At 41.3% G+C, this 25,794-nt stretch overlaps 2 protein-coding genes across 2 annotated transcripts in view; one reads left to right on the forward strand and one right to left on the reverse strand.

Annotated features, from left to right (window-relative positions):
* The window catches only part of CCDC146 (coiled-coil domain containing 146), a 78,042-nt gene extending 69,295 nt beyond the window's left edge, over positions 1 to 8,747 (forward strand). The window contains 4 exon segments of the mRNA XM_074901612.1: positions 3,905 to 4,033; positions 5,580 to 5,711; positions 7,089 to 7,337; positions 8,544 to 8,747. Coding sequence (XP_074757713.1) covers positions 3,905 to 4,033; positions 5,580 to 5,711; positions 7,089 to 7,337; positions 8,544 to 8,747 — 714 coding nt within the window.
* Positions 8,748 to 9,018: 271 nt separating this feature from the next.
* GSAP (gamma-secretase activating protein) overlaps positions 9,019 to 25,794 on the reverse strand; it is a 48,497-nt gene continuing 31,721 nt past the window's right edge. The window contains exons 23-31 of the mRNA XM_074903388.1: positions 24,452 to 24,513; positions 22,768 to 22,863; positions 18,377 to 18,447; positions 17,710 to 17,804; positions 16,466 to 16,585; positions 13,831 to 13,892; positions 11,765 to 11,869; positions 11,538 to 11,631; positions 9,019 to 10,507 (exon numbers count right to left, since the gene is read on the reverse strand). Of these exons, the coding sequence (XP_074759489.1) occupies positions 10,407 to 10,507; positions 11,538 to 11,631; positions 11,765 to 11,869; positions 13,831 to 13,892; positions 16,466 to 16,585; positions 17,710 to 17,804; positions 18,377 to 18,447; positions 22,768 to 22,863; positions 24,452 to 24,513 (806 nt within the window). The 3' untranslated portion in view covers positions 9,019 to 10,406. The remainder of the gene's footprint in view (positions 10,508 to 11,537; positions 11,632 to 11,764; positions 11,870 to 13,830; positions 13,893 to 16,465; positions 16,586 to 17,709; positions 17,805 to 18,376; positions 18,448 to 22,767; positions 22,864 to 24,451; positions 24,514 to 25,794) is intronic.

Consider the following 25,794-nt stretch of genomic DNA (forward strand, 5'->3'; position numbering starts at 1 on the left):
GTTTTCAACACAATCCCATGAAAATCTTCAGACTACATCACAGTCATAGAAAAACAGGGCTCATAGAATGGTATAAAGAGTTTATATAGGCAATCCTGCTCCTGCTCTAGCATCAGACTGCCTGTCATTTCTGAGAGGGCTAAACTGTGCTTTCCAGCCACCACCGGGAAACCCCAGTTTCACTGTCAAGCTATCCCAATCCTTTTTTAACAGTGGAAAGATTTTCTTAACCTTTAGCCTGGATCTTTCTCACTGCAGTGTCAGAACAGTGATTTGTATTCTGTCCACTGGGGACATGACAAATAGAGTATTCTCTTCCTCCCTGCAACATTTCATGTTACTGGAAGAAAGTTAATCATGTTCCTCTCCCATTGTTTTGCTGCGCAACCCTGTTACTTTCAATTAGCCCCTACGGATTTTTCTTAGGTATTTTTAAAAATTATTATTTATTTTATTTTTGGAAACTTGGTCTTATTTTTCTTGAAGTTCAGTGCCTAGAGTCAAAGGATTCATTCAGGCATCTTGCAAGTTACATTTCTACTTACGTGTCGAGGTACAATGATAGCCTCTCTTGCAGCATGAAATATTGATTCGTCTTCATGTAAATGTATGCAACAACCAGAACCTTTTTTAAAAAAAGGGTATCTAATCAGTTGACTTTGATGCTGTATTTGTACAGGTAATTCTTCCTACCTACGTGTAGCACCTTGCACTTGTTATTTAGTATTATCTCTTGTTCAGACCTTTTTTCAGACCAAGGGAATTTTGAATTTGAATCTTCTCCCCCTAGAAGTATTTGTAGTTTCTCTGAACTTAACCTCAATCTACTGATGTAGTACTTATGTTTTCATCAAGAACCTATTTCCTTAGCTCATTTATGAGAATGTCATATGAAATAAGATTGAAGTTGTGTAAAAGTCAAGATGTATGATACCTGCTACTTGTTGTCCACACACCTGTTAATTTATCATAGTAGGAAATTGGTCTGGTTTGGCATGACTCCACACACCTATGTTGGCTGTTATTCCTACCCTTTTTCTTTTTTAGCTCTCTACAAAGAAAGCTTAATGATTTGTTTAGGGTTTATTCTTCAGAAAGTGATCTGTGGTTCCATAGCTCGTTTTCCCCATTTTTAAAAATAGGTATGATATTTGCCCTTTTCTAGTGCTCTATGTACCTTACCTACCTCTGAGATTTCTAAAATAGGCACCAGATCTCCACTTTTTCAGATCAGTCCCTTTATCTGGGTATGAGTTCCCTCTTGTCTGTTCATCCTTCAACAACTGATCCTGACTGATTACAATCAAACATAGTGAAGCTGCTCCTCTAAAGTTTTTTCCTATCCCCTGTATCAAATCCACTCCAAGAAATAAGGGATTTTTTTTGTTTGTTTTAAGACTTAGAATCTCTTAGAACTCAGATAAAGTCTTGTCCAAGGAAAAAACTACAATTAGGAGAAAATAAAGATACCTATAGTCACATTACTTAAGCAGACACAGAATAGCATGATTATCTCTAAATGTGCTTTGTTTTCTGTACTGTTGGACTAGCCTGCATCTAATCACTCTCAATTCATATTACATTTAAAACTAAGCCTAGTATTTAAGTTTAACATTAAGATTTTATGGTGGTTTTTTTTTCTAGTTTGGACAGTGCTTTTGCTGCAAAATAACTATTCAATCTTGCAAAATTTTACTTGGTGAGCTGTCCCTAATCTCATTAATGTCTCCAACAAGGCATTTTCACATGAGTTAGTGGTTGAGAAATTTGGCCCCAGATAGGAAACATCACTGGAAGCATAGCTGCATCCTGTTGTTTATGCTGGTCCAGATTTTACATTCTTCCACTCTGTATTTTTTTGGACTTGAGTTTTAGTTGTCTATAATTAAAATAAATCTTTCAGTACCTAGTTAGGCACTGACTGAATCACGGTTTGCCAAAGAAATTGTTCATTATGGTCATTTAAGGTCTATACTTTGCCTGCCCTTAGATGAAATGTAAAAGAAAGAGTTGTGTGATGCTTTTTTATGAGAAGTATTTAATTCAAGTGTTCTGGTAATGTTTCATTACCACCCAAGAAGATCTGTCAGTTTTCTCTTTTCTAGTTAAACATGACTTGTTAACTTCCAGTGAACAAAGCCCTTTCCCGGTAGCAACATCTAAACATTTACTTTTTATTTTTGGTGACTGTTCATAACTTTCAGAGCGAGTGACCACTTATTTCCTTAACAATATCATCACCTGCAGTTGATAGTTAGCATTTATAGCAACTTACTTGCGTTATGTCAGTGCTAATAGATCAAGGTCGGAGTGACAATGCACTGACAGATGGCCAGGTACATATCAAAGCACAAAACCTCTGCACTGTCAGTCTTGCAAGTCCAAACATGAAGAAATGGTCCCAGTCGCTCCTTCAGTGAGTATTTATGCGAAGCATGGATATCCATCTAGTATATTCTGGCAAGTGTTCTTGCATGGGAAGGGCTCATGTTGGAGAGGTCAGGGAACACCTGCCTCTCTGGGTCCTGGGAGTACCACATTGCTCAGTGTCACCACTGAGTCACTTCAGGATATGTTCCTGGCATCTTTAGTGTAGAAAACTTGGATGCCTGTAGGGATGAGACCTTTAGCACTAACCAGCAGGGAAGTGGGACTTTCAGATTTAACTTGCAACCAAACTGTCAGGCACTTGCATCCTTCCTACAGCCCTAGATGGGTCCTGGGGGTCAAACAGAAAAGTATAGGGGATAAAGGAAGACACCCCACCCAAATATGTGATGTATTCCTGAGGATACAAGAAGTAGTCTGAGGATAAACAAACAGGTGGAACTCAATTTCTGTCAGACAGCAGGGCTTGCTTCCATCCTGCTCCTGTCATACAGTTGTCTCTCTTATAAAAAAAAAGTTAAATGGCTGGTAATTCTTTGTATTAACCCCTCTCCCCCATCCCTGCACAAGGAAATCTTGTCTGTTAGTGCTGAGAAGGGCTGCAGGGATGTGCTCAAGCTGTGAGTCCCACAGCAGCCCCAGGCACCCACCACTGCCCCCACACAGCCACCTCCACCGAGGAGGCACCAGCTCGGCCAGGCTGCAGAGACCTGGGGTGCAGGGAAGGATGTGGACACCCGTGGGGGCTCCCCGTTCCCCTCTCCCTCCTCAGAACGGAGCCCTAGCTGTGGCAGGTCTCAGCTCGCTGCCCAGCCCCAGCAGCTCTGCTCCGTCCCCTGCCTGCTAACAGGGGCTGCGGGGGGTGGCCCTGAGCCCGCCCTGCTACGGCCCAAAGGACATGAACAACCTGTGGCTTTTCGTCCAGGCCACCCAGCAGAAGCTGAAGAAAGTATCAGTCCCTGGGACACCCCTTACCAAACCAAAAACATCTTCCAGTCCACGGCTCTTGTGATACCTGGGGGCTCAGAGAAGCCTCTTCTGTGTGGCTGAATTACTGGTACACAATTTCAGGTGGTTGTGTTGCACGTGGAGAATGAGACAGGGGAACAAGCATTCAAGACATTTAAACCATTCACAAGATGAAGCCGATTTATATTTGTGCATTATAGGGATGACCTTCTGGACACGATCCATTGCTTTTCGTATTTGTCTTCATTAGCAATAGGAGAGGAGGAGGATGTACATCCACCTCTGGTTTCGTAGGGAAATGTTTCCCAGTGTTTGACCAGTATCGTTTTGCTTAGCCCTACACCACCCAAGCATCCCCAACATCTCCCAGCAAGGCTGGAGTCTTGCTTCCAAGCCCAGGTGTTGGCAGTGCAGCCACCCCAGCTGCATTAGTGCAGCTCTCCTGGTGTAAATCACACTGAGACCTTCCATCTCTGGTCACACAGTAATAGTGGGGCTTTTCGCTTCTTGTCTGAAAAAATAACTGTTGTGGCTTTTTGTTTGCTAGTATTCCCAGTGCAAGGACAGGATTAAACAGATGGAGGAGATCTTTGCTAACCCCAAAAATGAGAGTAGAAGGCGAGACTTGGGAGGGCAAGACCCATCTCCACCTGAGCTGCTAAAAAAGATTGAGCAGGTAACATCACTTCTCGCATTACAAGTTCTCCTGATGTGATTGACCGCTTTTGGAAAAAGCAAATGGTATCTTTTATTTTTAAATTAAACTTACTGTAAGCAGAATTAAAATAATTATGATTGTCTAACGGGAACTCCAGCCCAGCATCTGCTTTCCAGGACAAATGGACGTGGGACATTTTGGCTTCTTCCAGCAGAAGCTGGCGAGGAGGAGCTCTGTGTGGCACACCTGGCTCCGCAGCATCCTCTGCTAGCTGGTCCATTTGCATCATTGGCACTTCAGTGCAGACCCTCCCGCTTCACTACAGGAAGGCACAGAGAAGGCAGCAGAAGGAAATAAATGCAGAAGAACAAACTGCTAACAAACAAAGTTGTCATTCTTCTGCAACTGGCTATTAGCTATTCCACCACTATGCACAGGCTGTGAGCAGGAGGCAGTTCCCACTGCCCTCTTAACAAAGGCGGCATGTGTGACCTAGGACCAGACACACACCCTCCTCAGGCTTTGGCTTTACAGCTTTGTTTCCATGCCGAACAGGGGGCCACAGAACAGACCCTCATGGAAGCGTCGGCCAGGCCGCTGCGTGCCTGACTGCAGCATTGCCAGCGACTGCCACGGGAGGCTTCAGAATGAAGCATTAGGTCCCACATGAGAGCCAGTTTCAGGGCACCTCCTGTATGGCAGCGTATGGGGGGAAGGTAAAGGAATGAAATGAGCAACTGTGATATTTTCTTAGATAATTCTGTCTGTCCCATTTATAGGGGCACAAAACTCCCTCCACTGCATTTAGTATTCAGTGGTGATTCACATGGAGCTGGGACGGTATTAGGGTAACAGCAAGCTCAGAGCAGCACACACCTATGTCCTCCTTTTGAAGTCTGTAAGGATTTACCACAAACACCTCTACTTGAATTGCTTGAGCTTTTTGCTTTACTGTCCCATATTCCTTGACAGGAGGGAGCTCTGCATAGCCAAGCAGGTTACAACACACACAGCCTGCTATTACCAACCCACACATTAAAAAGACAGGTTTCTTAGAGTTGTGAGATAAGTTTAAACATTCTTTCAAGCTCCTTGTGTTTTTAAAGTCCTTTCAGTTGCACAGTACTTTCTTTTTTAGTCTTTAGAGCCCATACTTACTTTTTTTTTAGCAGAAGTAAAAAGGTATTATTTAAAGCAAGAGCTGAAACCTTCTCATTATCACGTGACTCAAGAAACCAGAAGTTTAAATAACAAAAAACTCACTAGAAAAAAATAATTGTTTTCAAGAAAAATTACACCAAGGTAGTAATAATGCTGGTGTAAGCCCCTGTCCCTGAAAAAGGGCCTACTCTGATACGGAAGAATTGTACAGCTGACAGTAACCAACTAAACCAACTTTGGCCTGATGCTCGGCAGAGAAAGTGAAAATTTTGAGAAAACTGATGGTGATTATTTATGGCTGTTCACTGGTATTACTTCAGCAGCCCTCAAAGCAATCACAGGAACACCTGCTGCACCTTCCCCCATTGTTCACCTACACCCTGTATGCTCCTTCTCGCTGCAGCTAGAGGTAGAGCTGGTGCAGAAGGAGAAGAAGTTGCTGGAAACAGATTTTCTCTCCAAGCACGTTTCCCGGCTAACTGACAGAATGCGGCAGAAATTCGGGAAGCAGGACACGCTACTGTTAGCTAAAAGGGTAAGAAGGGCATTGCAGGCTCTGCTCGCTGGCCGATATGAGATGAAATAGCATTTGGGCCAGAGGTAAGATGACTCACTTGCAAATTACAAAAGTGGCTGGAAATAGTGATAGGCAAATCATATGTTAGTCTTCAGAAATTATAGAAGTTTAGTAGCAACAATAATACAGACATACCAAAAGCATTAGGTGAGTGTACTTTTCTTTTTGAAAGAAAGTTAGACTATAAATAGTAACTTTCACCAAAATATAGGATTAGTTCTTTCTCAGGTAAGAGAGAAGATTAGAAATTTGGTAGAATCCTCCTTTTGCACATGTACTTAACAGCCTTTCCACAACAAACATGTCAAAGAAATAAAAAAGAAATAAGGAAAAGCCAGGGAAATTCTACTTCAGCATACAAAAAGATAAACTTGGTATCTGGCTCGAAGTTTCTTTGTTATTTAGGTAGGGAGAAGCATACAGGAAAGAGGTACCATTTTCAATACAGTTACTTTTATACAGCTATTTCCTTTTAACTACCAGTAATAGTGTTTGGGGAAGAGCAAAAATCTTCGCGCCTCCACCTTCTTAATGAAAAAGCTCCAAATAGAGCAGAGCTGAGTGAAAGACAGAAAAAAAAAAAAAGCTAATTAATTTAAAACAAGGCCAGGGTTGATTTTTCTGTGTTAGGTTTGACACTCTGGAAGGCTTAGAACACAACATATCTTTATAGTAAACCTATAATTTTTCACAGAGAAATAACATGGCTGTTTGTGAAGTAATGGCCATGGGCTAACAAACAACTGTAAAAATGGCAGCATGCCAGATGTTACATTTGCAAGTGCTCTGACTCTCCCAATTCCCTATTATTTACTTAAAAGAGAGTATTTAAGTTTTGTTGTTTTTTTTTGTTTAAAGTGTCCAGTCAGACTCAAGGATTCTTGTCCCATTCCTTTTCTATTCCTCCCCCTGCCAAGGATAACTTCACAACCCACAGCCCCACTGTGTTCACTTTATCACTCAATTATCTTGTAAGGATTCGGCTTATTACACCTTTATTACAAAGTTAATTGTGCATAAACTCAATGCAGACTGGGGTACAAGGCCTTTGAGGGCAGGGGAAGTTTTGCTATTCAGCTGAAAAGAGCAGGAGGTAGTTACAAACTTGCTTTTCTTGTATTGGAGTAAATGTGACTTCTTATGCTGCCAGTTTCTGTGGTTCCGAGTGTACACAGAAACACAGATCCTGTTTAAGTCATTTTCAAGCATGGAACTATTTTTTAAAACCTTATGAAGTTGGACTTGTTTTCACATGTCTAATACATACCTAAGTGTCATGTCCAGTAAGTGTCTAAAGGGAAGCTGTAACTAAAATGCAATTGTTACTTACTCCAGACAAACGCACTGCAGAAGAAGGTAAAGAACAGAACCCAGAAGACTATGGCTCTTCTTGCAGAGTTATCCATGAAGAAAGCACTTGCCAATAAACTCCAGCAGGAAATGAGAGACAAAGAACAATTTTTGATGATTGTTTCATCAAGGATAGATCAAGGCCTTCCCCCGCCTAAAGAAATAGAGAATGAATGGTTGAAGGTATTACGCAATGAGAAGATGCAAAAAGAAGCAGCTGAAGCCAGAGTTAAAGTAAGTTTTTGCCATACATGGCAATTAGATCTTCAGCCCCAGCTTTTCACTGCTCTACCTTGTCCTCCCAGAAGAGTTGTGCTAGCTCATGCTGTGGCTGTTCGCTGCTAAACATGGAGCTCCAGGAGTCAGAGGAGATGAGGGCACAGACAGAGACAACCACACATTGGGGATTTGTGGAGATTTAAGTGCAGTCTGACAACACCACTTGCAACTGGTCATTGAATCTTAAGGAGGGAATACACTAAAAGGAGAACTTACCTTCAATTATTAAGCTGTGTGACCATGCTTTGGGATGATGGGTGGGATAACCACTGGTGAAGTACTGCTTTCCCTTTGATTTCAAAGTAAAGCTGCAAAAGGTGGGGTGTGGTGTTCGGGAAAATAAGTTTAGTTCTTCCACACACCAGATGCAGTGAGCATCAGATCAGAAGTAGCAAGAAATCAGATTGCTGGGCAAGACACTGAGGGCCAGCAGGGCAGCATATTAAATAGTGCTTCAAACTCTTACCCTGCAGGATAAGAGCTGAGACTGTCAGTCATCTCTGAGCAGATTGCTCCCAGAGAAGGAAAAGTAATACAGAATTGAGATGTGCATGCTGAGGGAACTCTTGCTGAGGGGAAGTAAGATCTGCTATAGGAATCCTCTAGCTGACCACTACCAAGGGAATCTGAAAGGTGCACAAAGCTGGGAGAGGAATACCCTGTGCACACACTTAAAGAACTTAATGTCATGCAGAAGTGCTGCAGCAAAACTGGTTTAGGATAAGAAACTTCTGTCATTAACACTCCTCCTCATGCTGTGACTCAGTTTCCTTTCAGTGCCAGGGATACAAACTCACTGCAGTAACAGTATTTGGGAACAGCTGCTCTCCGCATAAATACAGCCACCTTTTGGAGCATCAGAACTACTGTCTTGTTCCTGAGATGTTATGTGCACACTTATTACAACCTTTAAAAGTTCATTTAATCTGTTTTCTTCACAAGCAACAAGCGCATTACAGGCTCAAAGTGTATACTGTTTAAAAGGACAAACTCACATGGTCATTAACTCACACTTTCCTTTTAATCCCCCTCTGGGTTTCATGGTTTGCTAAGGCCTAGACTGATGGAGTTTCCTTTGTTAGGCAGCCTGACACTGGCTCAGGAGAGTACTGGTATTTTAAAGCATGTAATCACTTGGTGATCAAAATGTGTTCTTCACAGCATGCTGCAGAAGAGGAACAAGCTGCAGCACTCAACTGTGTCCACACGACAGCTGAACAGCGCCCAACCGCCTATATCCCAGATGATGAACACAGCCTCCCGCTGCCGCGGCCCTACGGTGCTCTGGCTCCTTTCAAACCGACTGAACCTGGCTCAAATATGAGACATTTCAGAAAACCTACTGTAAAGCCAATTGAAATCTGAACAGACAGCGCCTAAAGCAGGAGAGGCCATACTAGCTACTGAATCTCAAGGGCCAACAGCATTTACACTGCACTGAAGAAACGTTCAGTAGTGCTTAGTCAAATTCCATACTGAAAACAAAGTAATTGTTAGTGCCACAAGCATTAGCTAAATAGTCAGGGATCCAAGTTCCCTTCCCTGACGAGGAGGAGCGTGGTATCCCCAATGTGCAGCATTTTAACACGTTAAGAAAAACAAATGATTGTCATATTATGCTTATTTTCTTCCAGGTGAGGTTTTATTGCATCTGATTATATAATACGTTCCATTAAAAAGAAAAGGCTAGAAAAATCTTCTGTTGTTATTCATACAGTATGAACAAAGTCCCCATCGCTTACACAAACACACCAAACAGCTTTCTGCAGCCTGGGACTGGAGTTTACACTTGCCAGACAAATTTTAGTTATATTGAGAAAAATATTCCTTCCCTCTATGCAGTTATTGAGAAAGCTAAAACTCTTGCTCCACTGATGGCAATGACAAGGGAATCACCGTGAACTTGCTGAGTCGCTCCTGAGAGCTGTATCTTTTTATTTCTCTGGTAAGGAACAGGAAGCATCGGTGGAAACTGCTGAGTGAATGTCACAGGTTACTATTGAAAACCTGCCAAATCTATCAAACTGTCAATGAGTTTCACAAGTTTAATAGTCTGAAACTTTGAGAGAGTTGTTTTTAAATCCAATAGAGACTGCAGAAATCCTATATGTCAGAACTTCAGGTTTTCTCTGCATAGCAAACCACTATTACTATCTTAATGTCACAGTTCAGAACAATAAAAAAAACCAAAACAAAAACAAGAAGGCAAACAACACTGGTTCAGTTATATATAAATAAAAGTTGAAAATGAAGAAAAATCAATCTCCATCATGTCTTTTTGAAGCTGAGATTTGAGCTGTAACATGAAAGAATGTAAAACTGTCCAAGCCACCGCTAAGGTAAATTTCTAGAGAACTTTTTTCTTGTCCTGTATTGCTTACAATTTTTTATACATATCTTAAAAAAACAAACCCAAACTCTGTCATGTGCACTTTAAGAAGTTTATATTTTGCGCTAATTACAAAACTGAATATATTAGAATCCAACTCCAAAGGCAGAAGTACCGTACACAAGTACAACCACAAGGAATACATAGTTACTGATGCATTATATACAAGACTGATTCATCATTTGTTAGTCTTACCTGCTTTACAAAAACACAGCAAGAAATAATTTTATAACCAGTTTCTTGTTACTGTACAACTGGACTACCTTCTTCAGGACTGTCTATCTTGTTAAAATAATTGACATTAATACCAGTTTTCACAGCGTGCTTTGATACCTGCTGTAGTTCCCCTTATTTGACCACTTCAGCACAGAACCACAGGTATCTCTCACTGGAAACCTGGGTTTGTGTCAGACAAATTTCTCTAGGGTTTATCTAGTTGTCAGTGATTTCAGCATTAATTCGTTACACCAAACAATATTATGAGTAGCTTATGTCAGTAACGGTGGCTACACAAAACTTAGGAAACATGACATTTAAGTTTTAAACAAACAGGAAATGTAGTTGGTTGCACACTTCTGTGTGAATACTTTTTATACAAGAGTACCACAGTCATCCTTCTTCACCAGCATGCTATTTCAGGAATATTTGAGGCCCAAAAGGTTCATAGTGTGTTTGAGTGCTGTTTCCTCTACAAATCTTACATTAACGTGATCTTGCTTTTCATACGGATGCACATCTAGAAAAACATTGTGAGAAAGTTAGTATTTACAAAGTCCTAAGTGCTCTCGTACACTTAGTCTTGCAGTCTATTCAGCATCTCAATCTGCAATACCAAAAGATAAGGTAATAGATGGACCTGTGTTTCCATTGACACAAGACACCTACAGCTTTCAGTGGATTCGTCTGGAGGCTCACCCATGACAGAAACTTTCCTGTGTGGGATGTAAATGACAGACCATCTCTGGAGGCCGCTGGGGATTCCCATACTAATTCTACACTGGAGATCCAAACCATGATTTAAGCACAGTAGCTATGTTTATGCTAGTGCATAAAATGGATCAGGGCATATTCTCATATGCTTCAATGTGGTTTAACTCTTCTTCCTCCCCAAATGGGATAATATCCATACATGGACAATCCTGTTTTAGCCTTCAGGTCCTTATCCTGACTTTATTTTGTTTATTAGTATAGGCACAGCCAGTAATACTAAAATGTAATGCTTCCCTTAATGCACCTTGCTTTTTCAGTGGAATTCACAATCTTCAGATGCTTAGGTTTACTCTATGAAGCAAGTGCCCTAACTAATTTGAACTTAATTTGAAAAAAAGGAACATCACTGAAATAAAAAAATGCCTGTTACTTCAGAGCAACTCCTGACCTAGTGATCTGTGTGCTCTTTTCTGAGGTGGAAGATCTGATTTCAGGTGCCTCTTAGCCACCACACCATCTAAATAAGGAACAAGCCCTTCCCCCCATTTGAACACAGAGTAAGAGCTACCCCCACGCTGTACATGAACATTTCACTACATATGTTCTGAAAAATGAAGTTTGCCAACCGGATTCAACACAGAGAGGATGTGGATGAAAGGATATGTGGTGAAGCAGCCCCCTGGCACTTCCCATCAGCAGAAAAACAACCAAACCTACATGTTCAGACATCACTGGAATTTTAGCACTCAGTTATGGTCAACACAGTCAGAATACAGCTGAGTGAGAGTATCACAGAGTAACAATTACTGTTTTCCAAAGTACAGAATTAACATTACCTTGATTCTCTATGTCTGCCAGCATATTACTCAGGTAGTTAAGTGGCAAAAACTCTACAGGGACTGAAAGTCTCTCAGGGATAGGCCTGCTACACTGTAAGGGAGAATATTTCAGGTTAGTTCACAAAGTTGCACAGTACCAAGTTTCAGTGTTAGTCTAGAGAAAGGTCAGGAATCTCAACACTGTCAAAGGAAAAGACTTAGAAAAATGGCCTATGTGCTCTTACCTGCCTGTTCCCCAACTTCTCAAGCAAAAGTTTCACGTATTTCCGTGCAATGAGATTAGCATTTGTTGGATGATTCCAGAACTGGCGGGCCTTTTGACCAAGAGCCTAGTAAGTAAAAATACAAAACCCCAAAACCAGAGAACATAAACACAGGACAGTGGAAACTTAGGAGGGGGAAAAGAAGGGGAAGAAAAGGGAAACAAAATCCAGGCTGTAATACAGACTGCTTGGCTTTCAGACACTGATGACAGAAGCTAAGACATCATTTTTAGCCACGGACCCTGCCTTTCACAGCCAGTAACTGAGAGAGTACAATATGCTCCCAAAACACGGGAAACAATCAAATCTTGCTACTCACTGAGCTACTCAGTAAGTTTCCTTCAATCAGTCTGTCCCATTGCCTCTGTCCTTCTTTGCATGTGTACTTAAATATTAATTGAGGCTGAAAATGACCATTTATCCTTTACTGTGACTTTGGTTTAGATCCATTCTTGTTCCAAAGAGTAACACAGACACCCCGTTCCTCAAAGCTCCATTCAGGATAGGGCTTCTCTCAGGCTTAGTCTAAGGAATCTTACAAAAGCAGACTGGTGACAAGGAGAGATACTGGGAACATAATTTGTATCCTATTATTTAGGACATGGAATGGAATGGAATTGGCAGCACTGATTCACATTCCAAAAGGCAAAAGAGATTCAAACCCAGATCTTAAACCAAAATCTTAACCAATAAGCAAACAAGTATGAACATACTGTGAAATTAGCTCCACCTTTTTTTTTTTTCCCTATCTAGATCTCCCCGCCCCCCCCCCACCTTTTGGTTGTATTGCCATACAGACTACTGAAAGAGTTCATTTAGGAAACACCGGACAGTTTCACTGGTGCTTAAACACTTGCTTTTGATGTAACTGAAGTCATCTAGTGAATGTAACCTGCTGAAAATAGTCTGAGTGACCCTAAAGTGTCCTTTTTGGCAAACAAACTATTCTCTGCAATTTTTCCCAAAGCTCTAAATAGATACAATAAGTCACTGAGCCTACTGTGTGTAACCAGCAGTACACATCCCCTAAAGCCCTCACGGCTCAGCCCTTCACATCAAATCGTGGCTGGAATGGTGTTCCCCACCCACCATGCCTGGGGCTGACAGCCCAGTGAGGCCCCGCACTGACCCCAGCTCACCAACCCATGGCCAAAACAAGACACACAGGACAAAGAACCTCCTGTGGAGTTCTCCTTCCCTAACCCTTCTCAAAACTGCTGCCAAACAAAGAAATCCTTGTTAGAGGAAAACCAAAGCAGCACTTCTGGCCACTTGAACTATACGTTAACAGCCCATAATGAGCAAACAATAAGCAACTTATGTTGAGAAAAGTCTGTTTTACAGCAAGGCAGTCCCCGAGGGGGGATCCCTGGTTTTCTCTGCTCACTGAGATGCTGTTTCCTCTGCAATACTGTGGTGTGCACTAAGAACCAAGGGGAAAATGGTAAGTCAGTCTCCCATTCTGCTGGAACTTTTAATGGAGCATCAGTAATTAGTTCCAGCATTGAGGCTGAGTCACCTTACCAACGGGTGAGGCTGGGAGATTTTACAGAGGGGGAGATCTTGTAATTCAATCTCTGCTACAGAGTTGTGATATGGTCAGATTTTACAGCTTTTACTGTACCAGCTTTCAAACATGTTTGATAAAATTAATAAAATGAAGAGGTCACAAGTGAGAAGGGTATTTCTGGATGCTAAAAACCACACACAAACCCCCCACAAATCCTCTTTAAAACATGTTGCACCCTTATTGCTTTATGCAGATGAGTACATGGCACAACAGTGTCAGTCTTGTCTATTTGATTCCTGCACCCTGGAGACCCTGTAAAACACCATGGACAAATCTATAACTTATCAGGGTACGCTGCAGGTCATGAGCAGCAGATGGAGAAACTGTGGAGGTTCAGGTTCTATCTGTGCCCTATTTGAATCACAGCTAAATCTTCCATTGGCTTCACCCTGTGCGCAGGGAGGAATTTCCTATCGATTCCAAAAGACAAGAAGTAACATTTAAAGTGATTAGTTACCTCAGGAAGCCTCATGACAATACTGAACTTCAGCTTTTCATTCTTCTCAGTGTTGTCTAGATCTATAAGAGAAAGGAAGAAAAACCCAACAACTAGTAACCACATAACTAAAATTTTCAGCTTTCACTGAAGGCATTCGGAATAAGTATCATATCCATAATGAATTTAAAAATTTAATTTTAAATAAGGGCTATTAGGAGCGTTGTTTATGTTTATAGCATTTGCAGAAATATTTTTCTGTACATTCATACACAATGTCACCATTTCATATAACAATTTAAACAGTAATTCAAACATGTTTTCACTAAGAAGAACTCCTCATATTTATAATATTTCATTTATCATGACCAGGCACAGATTAATACAGCATACTGTGTTGTCCATTTTCTTGAACACCAGAGAAATAGCACATTACAAGGGAACATGGTTGCAGCTGTGAGGATATGCACTACAGTTGGAGAGTTTTATCATGGTGCTGCTGCATCCCAGGAAACTCATGCTACACAGCTGTCTCTTCCTCCCTTCTGATCTAGAAAAGGCAATTAACATGGCTGCAATGCCAACTGTGCCAGCAGCTGCCAATTTATCCCACTCCCCATTTTGCTCTGAAGCCTTAGGCCCCAGTCATTCCCACCGTACATCTGCTAGTTTGCTCCTAAGCCACCTTTGTGGGAAACAAGCTACTTGGGTCCTGCTGAGAAGAAAGCCACATACAGAACATGATCTGCTCTTGACAAATACACTGGTTCATAAAGAACTTACTTTAATTCCTCCTTTCAGTTAATATTACATTAAAGACATCCACAAGCTTAATATTTACTAATAATATTGGTATATTGGGTCAGGTTGGCTTTTCTTTGCTTATTTTGAAGTTCTACCTCCTAGCACAGAGCTTCTAGCCATTTGCCAATCCCAGCACTAGGATTATCTTAGAATCATGGAAGTGTTTAGGTTTGAAAAAGCCCTTTAAGATCATCTGTCCAACCATTAACCTAACACTGCCAAATCCACCACTAAACCATGTCCTTAAGTACCACATCTACACATCTTTTAAATATCTCCACAGACGGTGACTCAACCATTTCCCTGGGCAGCCTGTTCCAGTGCTTGACAACCCTTTCGGCAAAGAAATTTTTCTTACTATCCAGTCTAAACCTTCCTTGGCGCAACTTGAGGCCATTCCTCTTGTTCTATCACTTGTTACTTGGGAGAAGAGACCACCACACACCTCGCTACAACCTCCTTTCAGGTAGTTGTAGCGAGCAATGAGGTCTCCCCCAAGCCTCCTTTCTCCAGGCTAAACAACCCCAGTTCCCTTGGCTGCTCGCCATAAGACTTCTGCTCTAGACCCTTCACCAGTTTTGTTGCCCTTCTCTGGACACACTCCAGCACCTCAATGTCTTTCTTGTAGTGAGGGGCCCAAAACTGAACACAGGAATCAAGGTGCGGCCTCACCAGTGCTGAGCACAGGGGTAAGATCCCTTCTCTGTCCCTGCTGGTCACACTATTTCTGATACAAGCCAGGATGCTACTGTCCACCTGGGCACACTGCTGGTTCCTCTTCAGCTGGCTGGTGACCAGCACTCCCAGGTCCTTTCCCACCAGGCAGCTCTCCAGCCACTCTTCCCCAGGCCTGTAGTGCTGCTGGGAGTTGTTGTGACCCAAGTGCAGGACCTGGCACTGAGCCTTGTTGAACCTCGTACTGTTGGCCTCAGCCCATGGCTCCAGCCTGTCCAGGTCTCTTTGCAGAGCCTCCCTACCCTTGAGCCAGCCAACACTGGCCCAACTTGGTGTCATCTGCAAACTTTTTAAGAGTGCACTCAATCCTCTCATCCAGATTACTAATAAAGTTACTAAACAGAACTGGCCCCAATACTGAGCCACTTGTGACCAGCCATCAACTGGATTTATTTCCATTCACCACCACTCTTTGAGCCCAACCATCCAGCGAAGAGTACATCTGTCCCAAGACATGAGCAGCCAGTTTCTCCAGGAAAATGCTGTGGGAAATAGTGTCAAAAGCTTAAATTCCAGGCAGACAATAGCCACTAAGAGGCTCACCTTGTCATAGAAGGAAATCAGGTTAGTCATGCATGACCTGCCTTTCATAAATTGATGCTGACTGGGCCTGACCACCTGGTTGTCCTGTACATGTCACGTGATAGCACTCAGGATGATCTGCTCATAACCTTCTCTGGCACCAAGATAAGACTGACAGGCATGCTCCTCTTATTTCAAACATAATTAAAGCAAAACCTGAGGACTGGATAGTAGACTACTTCCTTAGGCATAGGTGTGCACTTTCATACAGTCATAGAAATCCTCCCAACAAATTCTATGATGATCTTTAGTATTCACTTTTCTAAGAAGTCCCAAGTGGAAAAACTATAAACTCAAATTCTCCCCAAACAGGTATTTCTTTGTCTACTACAGTAAGGCTTGATTGTATAGTCTGAGCCCTAATTTACTTCCTTTCAGCTGGGCAACACCATCAGCTAAAGACTTCACTGAAACAATACTCTGTGAGAAGAGCTGAGTCTCCTGGGTGGTAAATCCTATGTCTAAGTTTGAACGAAAGGACATCACTCCCAATTAGCTGGCTGGTAACAAGTGAAACACATGAAACTCACTGTACCTTTCAGCAATTTCCTGACACATGTTTCTGTCAAATGCAAGACTCCATGATCAATATAGTGCAGGAGGGTGTGCAGAGGGAGACATCGAACACCAAGCCCCAAGTGCAAACTGTGAAAACCTACAGAAGAGAGACAAACTTGTCTGGCACAACAATTTATTTTTTTTTTCTTAGTCTGTATTAGAGACTGGCATTAATCTAGCTAAAGCCAACACTCTCCTTAACTTCTCACTGTTTCGTGTTGGTGAGGAAATCAGTTTGTCAAAAGGCATGTAGTCTTACTTAGGCATCCTTTAACTCCTACCAAGTACAATCCTGCCAGAAAGAGGAAAGCCAAGGGGAGTGAAGACAGTTATAGTCATATACAATCACTAAACATTTCCAAGCTGTTGCCTTATATCCAAATTGTTCTATTGATTTGCCTTTAATCTCCTTCTTTTCTCTTAATTAATCAAAACGTGAGGTCTCACTGCCCTCAGTATGTGGCTGCCACCCACACATTCCCTCAGGCAGTATTAAGACTTCAGTTTTCTTAACATCACCCAGACGATGGTCTTGTCATCACATGACACCATTATGTGGCAGCATTTCTGCCTACACGTTGTAAGTCTGAGGGATAACCCCGTACCAAAACCAGTTTCAAATACTGAAGACAGATCAGGAAACACAAACTGGAAAGACTCAAACAAAATAAAAAAGAATTATGTTAAGAAGTCTTTGTTACAAAAATAAGCAAGTGCTTTGAAAAGATGACACAATTATGAGGAACCTCTAGGAAATTAAAGCCTGCTATCAGTCATCTATCAAAGCTGGAGGTAATCCTTTCAGAATAAAACTGAAAAATATTAGCAGAGCAACAGCATGAGAAAAAACTCTCTTTTTCCTCCAAGATAGAATTTTCCCTAGTAGCCCTTGACACTAAAATTCAGTTGTCTAAAAAAAATACGTAAATGAAAAAAGTCTAAATCTTAGTTCTAAGCTAAGACTGCAACTGAGCATTTCACTGGAAGCTGAAAACGGAACTAAATCTGTGATTTATTGTCTCTATTTGTAGTAACTATTTGGTTTTGTTTCATTTCACTTGCACGTGTTTATGGAGGTCTTCTCCTCTGTAACTGTCTTGAACAGACATCAATACAACCAAAGCTAACTTGACACATGTGCTAAAACTAGTGCTCTTCTGGGAGGAATTCATAGCATTGTTCTCCTCACTTATGATTACAACAGCAAAACACAGGACTTACCAGGAGGTAAAGGCATGCACATGCCATTTGCAGCTTCTAGAATCCGACTCATGATGTGGAACACTGCAAACTCTCCCACACTTCCTCTCTCATCACTGTATTTAACAAAGTAGCAACATATTAGGAACCCAAGACGCCCACACTCTCCTGGAGATATGGTCAATCTGTTGTACTACATGTGCATTAAGTGCATGTGTTTTGGGTGAATTGCCATGGGATGCTATCTTCTTTACTTAGGTACCTGTCATCTAACAGCACTAGCTGTTCAGTGTTGACACAAAGTCTCTGTGGTGTCCCCTTTCTCCTTTCCCCTCTATGGCTTATTTCGAAGTCTCTCAGCAGCACTTGGTATCAACAGAAATAGGTGGGTTTGAGTGCTGGTATAAGTGACCTGGCTTTCATAGATGTTTAACACCCACTACCCAGCTTAAGACCACTATGAACTCAGCAACTTTGAACTTCAGCTGTAAAACTGCCTATATGATTAAGATTCATGTCAGCTTAGAGAGGACCAGCAGGATCATGAAAAAGAGTACATGACAGTCATACTGATATTTACAGTAGAGTGAGCACTGACTGTTCAAGTGAGTAGTACTGTTGAAGACCAAAATTATTATGCCCATATTTTAAAAGGTAGGCTGAAAACTTTAACAAAGGACTTGCTCACAAGCAGAAGATGCAGGAATGAAGCTGGTATCTCCTCCAAACTTCTTTCAATATTCGATGTACCAGATTCAGCTAAAACAAAAAAGAAAACATTGAGTGTTTCTAGGAGGCTGTGTACAGCAGCCCCTTGGCCTTCTTTCATTTCACACACCAGTTTATGTTAAAAACTTCTCATGAGACTCCTACTAAGACTTCAGTATTTGTGGTTTTTTTTTTTCTAGGGGCTTCAAATGTAAAATTGGTTAAAATTTGAATTGTAACGGAATTTCCTTATTCCATAAGTTTATAGTAAGTGCTTCCAGCTCATCAAAGCCTTGTGCAAGACACATAGCACCTTAACTTATCATGTTCCTTGTGGATCAGCTGATCTCACATTCTTGCATCAAAGTCTCAAAAGATGTTTGCCATGAAAGCAAAAACTGCATGTCCAAGTGGCTGAGCATTTGGCAACGAAAGGTCCTGAGGGTCCCCACAAAACTGGATGATGCTGAAGACAACGGAATACTCAGTTTGCTGAGAAAACACTGCAGGAGAAATTGAAAACCTAGTTCCAGCAAGAAGGAAAGATGAGACAAGCAAATGCCTCTCCTCCCCTCCTGAGTTTCCTTTTTGTCCAGTGAAGTAAAACAGTCCCTTTGCCCATACTGCTGCTTCTTTGTGCTCCCAAACTGACCTCCAGTATAGACTGTCAGCATACAAAAGGCACAAGCCCTGTTCTCACTTGGGCCTCCTAAGCCTCTGCAGCTGAAAGAGAGAAATCACACATGAAAGAGTTGAAATAAATTTGCCTAGCCGGTCCCTCACAGTTGTCATGTGTAACCACTTCCATATCTCAGTAACAGAATTGAGACACTTCCTCTATGCCTTTCATCTCTGGGCCTCAAAGTGCACTACTCAATCCACCCCAGGAAACTCAGGAAGCATGTCTTTGCAGGGAGGTATCAGAAGAAGTTACAAACCCTTTTCCCCCCAAAATGGCCAGAATCCAGGAATCATTTTTCCCCGCTCTTTTCTTCTCATAGACTATGCTCTCTCCAACCTCTATATTGTCACAGGCTCTGAGCAAGAGAGAAACAGGACATACAGGAGAGGTTCATATGCAAAGGCCAAAACAGAAGTATTGGTCTTCAGTAATGCTCCTGAGTGCTCTCCTCTGTACTTTGGCCAGAGAGCTCTGCGAGGTAGCACCTCTTCCCTCCACAACCACCTAATACTTTCCATCTTCGTACTTTCTGGATGCAGTGGAAAGCTTCAGTTTAATCTCTCTGGAGCATGGCAAGTTTTCTCCACTCATTCTCCAGGAAATGAGTGATTTCCAGTTTTCAGAGAAGGGTCACAAGAACTGCACCTGCTGCCGGAATGACTTTCATCTCTGGCCAGCACACAGGGTGCAGCTAAGGCCTCTGCATCAGGAGCTACAGCTGGATCTGAAGATCAGTGTTGAGATGAAGGGAAGGTTCTTACAAACTCCAAAATCACGTCTTATGATTTGTGCAACAAAAATGGTTTTCATAGGTATGATACTCCAGAATCAATATTCTTTGCTTAACAATACAGCAAACCATATGGCTTTCGCATGGTGTAGAAAGATCACTTCTTGAGTCACAGTCAACCTAGCTATCACAACATAATTAAATACATGCATGCATGTGACATGACACCCTCACCAACAGCACTACTCACTTCGAAGATCAGCACCTACTATCTACAATGGACATCACAGAAAATACATACAGAAAGAGAAGCCATGTCTCCACTCTTTTCAGTATATAACACACAGAATAATGTGCATGAGAGAAAACAAACATGATCTGTTTTATAGAGGGAGTACAGGCAGCTTTATCTCCAAGGCTAGCAGCAGGCCTCTGGGGGAGCTAAGAGCTAAACCCATACATTCAGTGCAAAGCCGTTTTTCATTTAGTAACAAAGATGTACAATATGAAGTTTTTCTGGGCAAGTGTCAGAAGCCATTTCCCTTGAAGTGCTCTAAACTAATGAGAGAATACATGATCAATAGCCAGACAGCGCATGCAGCAGTGCCTAGGCTGACCCTTGCAAAGCACCTTGCTATCTTGAAACATCTATATTTTCAGGCAACAGTGCCGAGTAGACTCAAGTTCCACTAGTGACATTTGGAAAAGTGCTCAGCTCCTGTGGCTGCTTCTACAGGAAAGACATGGATGCAGCCAAGGAAAAGAATCAAGAGCAAAGGACAAAAGGGAGTGAGACAAGGTCTTGCTGTCTTCCAGATCCCCTCCTGCACAAGGGATACAAGGCACTCCTCCTCCCAAGAAAACTCTCAAATCCAAACGGTGTCTGCCTTCTGTTCCTCTGCAGTTCACATGCCATCAGATGACAGCTGGCCACAGACATCAGTGAAAAAGGTACAGCTATTGCTATTGCAGCTACTTCCAGAGACATTTCAAACACTTATTCTGGTCTGCCTCTTTCCTGTGCCACAGGCTGCCTGTTCACTCTGCCTCCCCTTCCGCTTGCTGTCAGGGCAGCAAATGTCATACCACTTCTGTAAGTTATTTCCCCCCTTTCCTGCCCACTGAAATGAAAAGAGTGAGAGAAACAGATACAGAGTAAAGCTAAGACAAAGTGATTGCAGGGGGAAAGAGAATATGGACATACAAACAACTACTGCAGGCTAGGTGGCATGTGGACCGTTAACCAGGCATACTTGGGCTCTGCAGAGCTCCTCAGCAAACAAGGGAATTCCCACTGAAACATTTCATTCACACTTCTCCACGTTACTTCTCTGTATACAAATACACCCAGTCCTCCGACAGCAACCAGCCGCTAGCCTGTTGTTTTCTGAGAAACTGTCAATACTCCCATGTCTTGGCTACTTCGACTTCAGCTGTAATTGATTTATAGAGTGGCTACACACCACAGAGCCCTATTCTCAGCCACCCCTTTGCTCCTGAATGTAATAAAATAAATATTTTATGAAAGCAAACAGACAAGCAAATAACTTCAAGTCTCTTCTTGTTTCAATAGTTTCAGTAGCTCAGCTACATGCTACAGAAAACTGTCAGAAGCAATTTACTCCCCTGAAGAACTTCCAAACACTTAGGATATAGAAAGATTTAAGATGTGAGAGTTTCTGACTAAGATTCTTTCTTTTAGTGACATTAAAAAAAAAAAAACCAAACATCCTGAGTTTGCTGATGGGGAGGGCTGAGATTAGTTTTGACTGTTAACATTTAGTCTACAATAATTTAGTTTTGAAGATCAAGGCTGCATAGGTGTTTTCATATTTTGTCTTAGTTTATATTAAGAATGAACAAATGATAACTGGAAACCGAATGAAAGGAAAATATTCCCCTTGTGCCTTTTTTAAGCACTGTTTTCAGGTAGAAAGCTTTGGTTCATGCTGTACTGTTCCTATTTTAATCAGCCACTAGTTTAAATTTCTTTCCTGTAAAGATATAGAAAACAGACTGACAATTACCAGTGAAATGACTTGTCAAGCTATAAAGCAAGGCCTGAATAGTAAAGTCAGTAACCTCAGTGGAAGCCGCAGCAGTTCAGAGAACATTGTAACATTGACAGCACAAATGATTTTCACAAGACATCTGAAACGATGCAGGCACCAGTGGACTCAAGAAAAGTTTCCAGAGATTTTCATCCTTAGGAGACAGCACTGTGGGGAGTTTTTCCTGAACAGTGTGGCAGGGCTAGCACAACGGCAGAGAACATGCTTTACTAGTTGCCATGTGAGCTTTCGGGGACTCTGCATTCTGCACTTCAAGGACTTGAGACAAAAACAAGTACAATAATTTCTATCCACAACAGCTGCTGTTTTTACTTTTTTTTTTTAAGGTTTCCCTTAAGAGGATGAAAGATAGAAAAATAAGAATTTGGAAAGCAAATTTTCACTGTAGTTTACATGGATTTCTTCAGGCAAAACTGTCTCCTGTTACACTCACAAAAAGCCCACTGAAGTTAATATGTAGCAGTGATGTTATACTCTCATGTAATGTTGGAGTGAAAGATTTTTTTCCTAGTCTGTATTTCCCTGATGGCACTTTCATTATTCAAGACATGCAGCAATGTATTCTACAGGAAACAAAATGGATCTAAAGACCATTCTTTTGACTTTCAGGATGAGGTCACATTTTCACTTCTGAGTGTAGACCATATTTATATCAGCTGTAAAAGCAACTGTTTCTTCTGTATTCTGAGTGACCAATACAACTATTTTAAATATTATTAATATTTCCTTTATGAATATATAATATTAAGCAGAAAAATGTGATTAAACATCTTTAAAACAATGTCCTCCCATCAAATATATGCTACATACACACAGTACATACACAAGACCTTGCCCTCCAACAAATACATGCTTGCCCACAATAGTGACTATAAAATCAAACTAACCAGGTTTGCAACGTAATCCAGAACTATTTGGTCAATCTTCTTTTTTCCTACATACTGTAGATGTCTCATAAGGTGATCCTTTAGCTGAGCAACCATCTAGGAAAAAAAAGCCAACAACTTAGTGTCCTTGGGCATCTTCAAAAAGATTCAAAAGCTCCAGCAGGTGCAGAGCCTGTTCAATAGGCATTAGCACAACAAAACATTTCCTTGTTACAAAACTCCAGTTCAGAGTGAGATCCAAAGCTACCATACAATCTTGCTGAATTCAACAGCAGATGTGAATATTTGAAATGGTTACTTGGTGCAAATTCAGGAAAATGAGTGCAAAGCTGAACTTTCAATGACATTGAAGAGAAAAAGCTTACAGTTCTTGCATGTCTCTGGGTCAAGCCAAGAGAACAAGGAAAGAGAAGGATTTTAATATGAACATTGAATCATGAGAATATAAGTATTTATTACATACAAATAAGCTTGACGGATTTTATGATAGGGAAAACTAGCACAAGTACAGTTTGTGGTAGTAGCCAAGAACCTGAGAACCTGAGTGATTAACGGCAACTTCAGCTTAAACATTAATTGTAAAAAGTCTTTAAAATCAGATATTTGTTATCATACAGTACATGCCAGTCCCTACCTTCTCCTCTTTGAAATACTCTCTGACCTCATGTAGCTCTGGATTGCAAGTCAAGTCCATGCTGGTTCTTTGCTGAGAATTACTATAAGGATTATTTGCCTCAAATCTCAGAGTAAAACGGAGGCAAATAAAAATCTCTGTCTCAAAGAATTTACAAATAGATTAATTTCAATGTGTCAGGACAGCAATTCAGGTATTAGGAAAGCACAGACAAAGGACAGCAGTGACCTGCTTTTTGGATCTGTCTGAACAAACTGCAGGGAAGGAATGTAGGGAAGCTTCAGACAAAGAGAGGCACAACTTGGAAACAAGGGGACAAGACTGCAAAGAATGAAAATTTCCCTCAGATTTGGACAGACAGGACAGTGTTGATATGTTCTTCACAGATGCAGTGCTGAGACCTTCCAGTGCACGCTGAAGGGTTTTATTTGGTTTTAACAGTAAGACAACAAAAGATAACCAAAGATGTGTATTTGGACAGAGGGAGGACAGGCAGGGATTTGAGACAGGTTTTGTTACTCAGAAGCATAAGGATGGTAGGTCCTTTAGGGAGATCATCAGTGAAAACAGTGCAAAAGATGAAAGGACCTCAGAATAGCCATAGCAGTCCCAGAAGTGAGGTAGAAGGAAAAGGAGACAGTAAAAAAGGTGTTAAACTGAGGAGCAAGAAGATCTGTGATCCTCTCTTTGAGGGAAGTAGTTGGTGAGGAATTCACTTATACATGTTTTAAGGACGTTAAGTAGTCCAAAATTAACTGACAGATTAAGACAAATTCCAGGGTAACAGTTTCTAGCCAAAGGAAAGTTGTATTGGGAAAAAGCATTTTGATAAATCAACTTTCCCACGCTGTTTTCCCCCTAAGCCTTATGATATCACGACCTGTTAAGATGGTATCACAATATCATGAATATGAACGCTAAACCTGGAAATATCAGGTTTGTCCCATAGCTACTATGAGTAAGCTTCCACTCTGCACTGAGCTCATAGCCTTACTCTACATTTGTTGAGGCTGTGCGTCCTCTAGTGCACACTGTGACAAAAGCACATACCAGTCCCATCAGTAATTGCTGCTGATAATCTTCCTCTTGAAAGAGAGGTATTAGCCTTTCCTCTGAAATACACAAAGCAAGAATCATTCAAGGACATGACACTATAGAAAAACCACCAGACTTCAACCAGCTTCAAAAGTACTTAGAAACATGCACAAACATACAGAAGTTGCGGTTTGATCTACTCACAGAACTAAGATATTGAAGAATCAAGGACTGCATAAGAGAGAACTGAAGAATAGAAAATAACCCTGTATCTGCCATCTTCTCTCTCAAGTGCTTAACACAGAGGGACACAAGCCTGTTGCACCACTTTACACTTCATTTGCATTACTCTTTTCTTTGGTATTTAAGTAAGACTTATTACAGAGTGGTGATTCAGTAGAGCAAAGAGGCACACCTGGTAACTCCAGTGCACATGCATGTGCTAGTTAGATCTTGTCATTTACAAACAAGCTGCATGGGTTTTCCAGGGAAATGGCTGGACAGAAAGTAAATACTCCACATAATCACCTCCCACTTTCCCAGTTCTCCCCCGTGGTCTGGCTGCTTCTGTTTTCAGATTTGCACACTGCCATGTAAGAGAATGCAACTTTTCTAACTAAATGGAAGGAGCTTATAGTACTACTGAAATCAAATATCCTGTATTTCCTAATCAGTGCTTCCTGTCTACTAACAGCAAAGGAATAAAAATCTCCTATTTCATCATGTAGCATAAAATCAAGTCAAAGTTCTTTTTTACAAAGTTCTTTCCAGCCATCTTTGTTCACCTTGAAATATATTTACTCCACCACTCAGCAGCACAGAGGCCTGTGTTGCTTGATTTTAAAGAACCTGAAGAAAAATCTACAGGGAAGATCCACTACATTGATGCTTGTTACCAGCTGGCAGCTATCTAGAAATTCTCTAGTAACAGTTAAACATCTGCCTTCTTTATCAGTAAGCACTTCTGGAAAACATGAATCTGAGGCTCACAGAGTTGATACCAAGGTCCCTAAAAGTCAGAGTCCATAGCTACAACCAGCAGTGGTGAATAACTGATGTTAGGGAATGGAAATGAATGCACTGAAAATTCTTCATAATAAAAGGAGTGAGCAGCACTTAGATCAGCCTAATTTCACAGGACACAGTGGCAGAGCACATAGAAAGCACTGATGTGTGATCAGAAAGAACATAATTTACTACTAAAGCCATTTTCACTTATTTTGGTGGAGGAACATCACAAAAACTGAAGTATTCCAGGCCTAGAAAAATTCATTACGTGTGTTTCCTCTACACCATGGTTTTTCACCGGCCATAATCTCCTACTGTACACAAGTTCTAGAGCTGCAAAGGCAGCTATA

The sequence above is a fragment of the Athene noctua genome, chromosome 3 (genome assembly GCF_965140245.1).
Source record: "Athene noctua chromosome 3, bAthNoc1.hap1.1, whole genome shotgun sequence".
Lineage (NCBI taxonomy): Eukaryota > Metazoa > Chordata > Aves > Strigiformes > Strigidae > Athene > Athene noctua.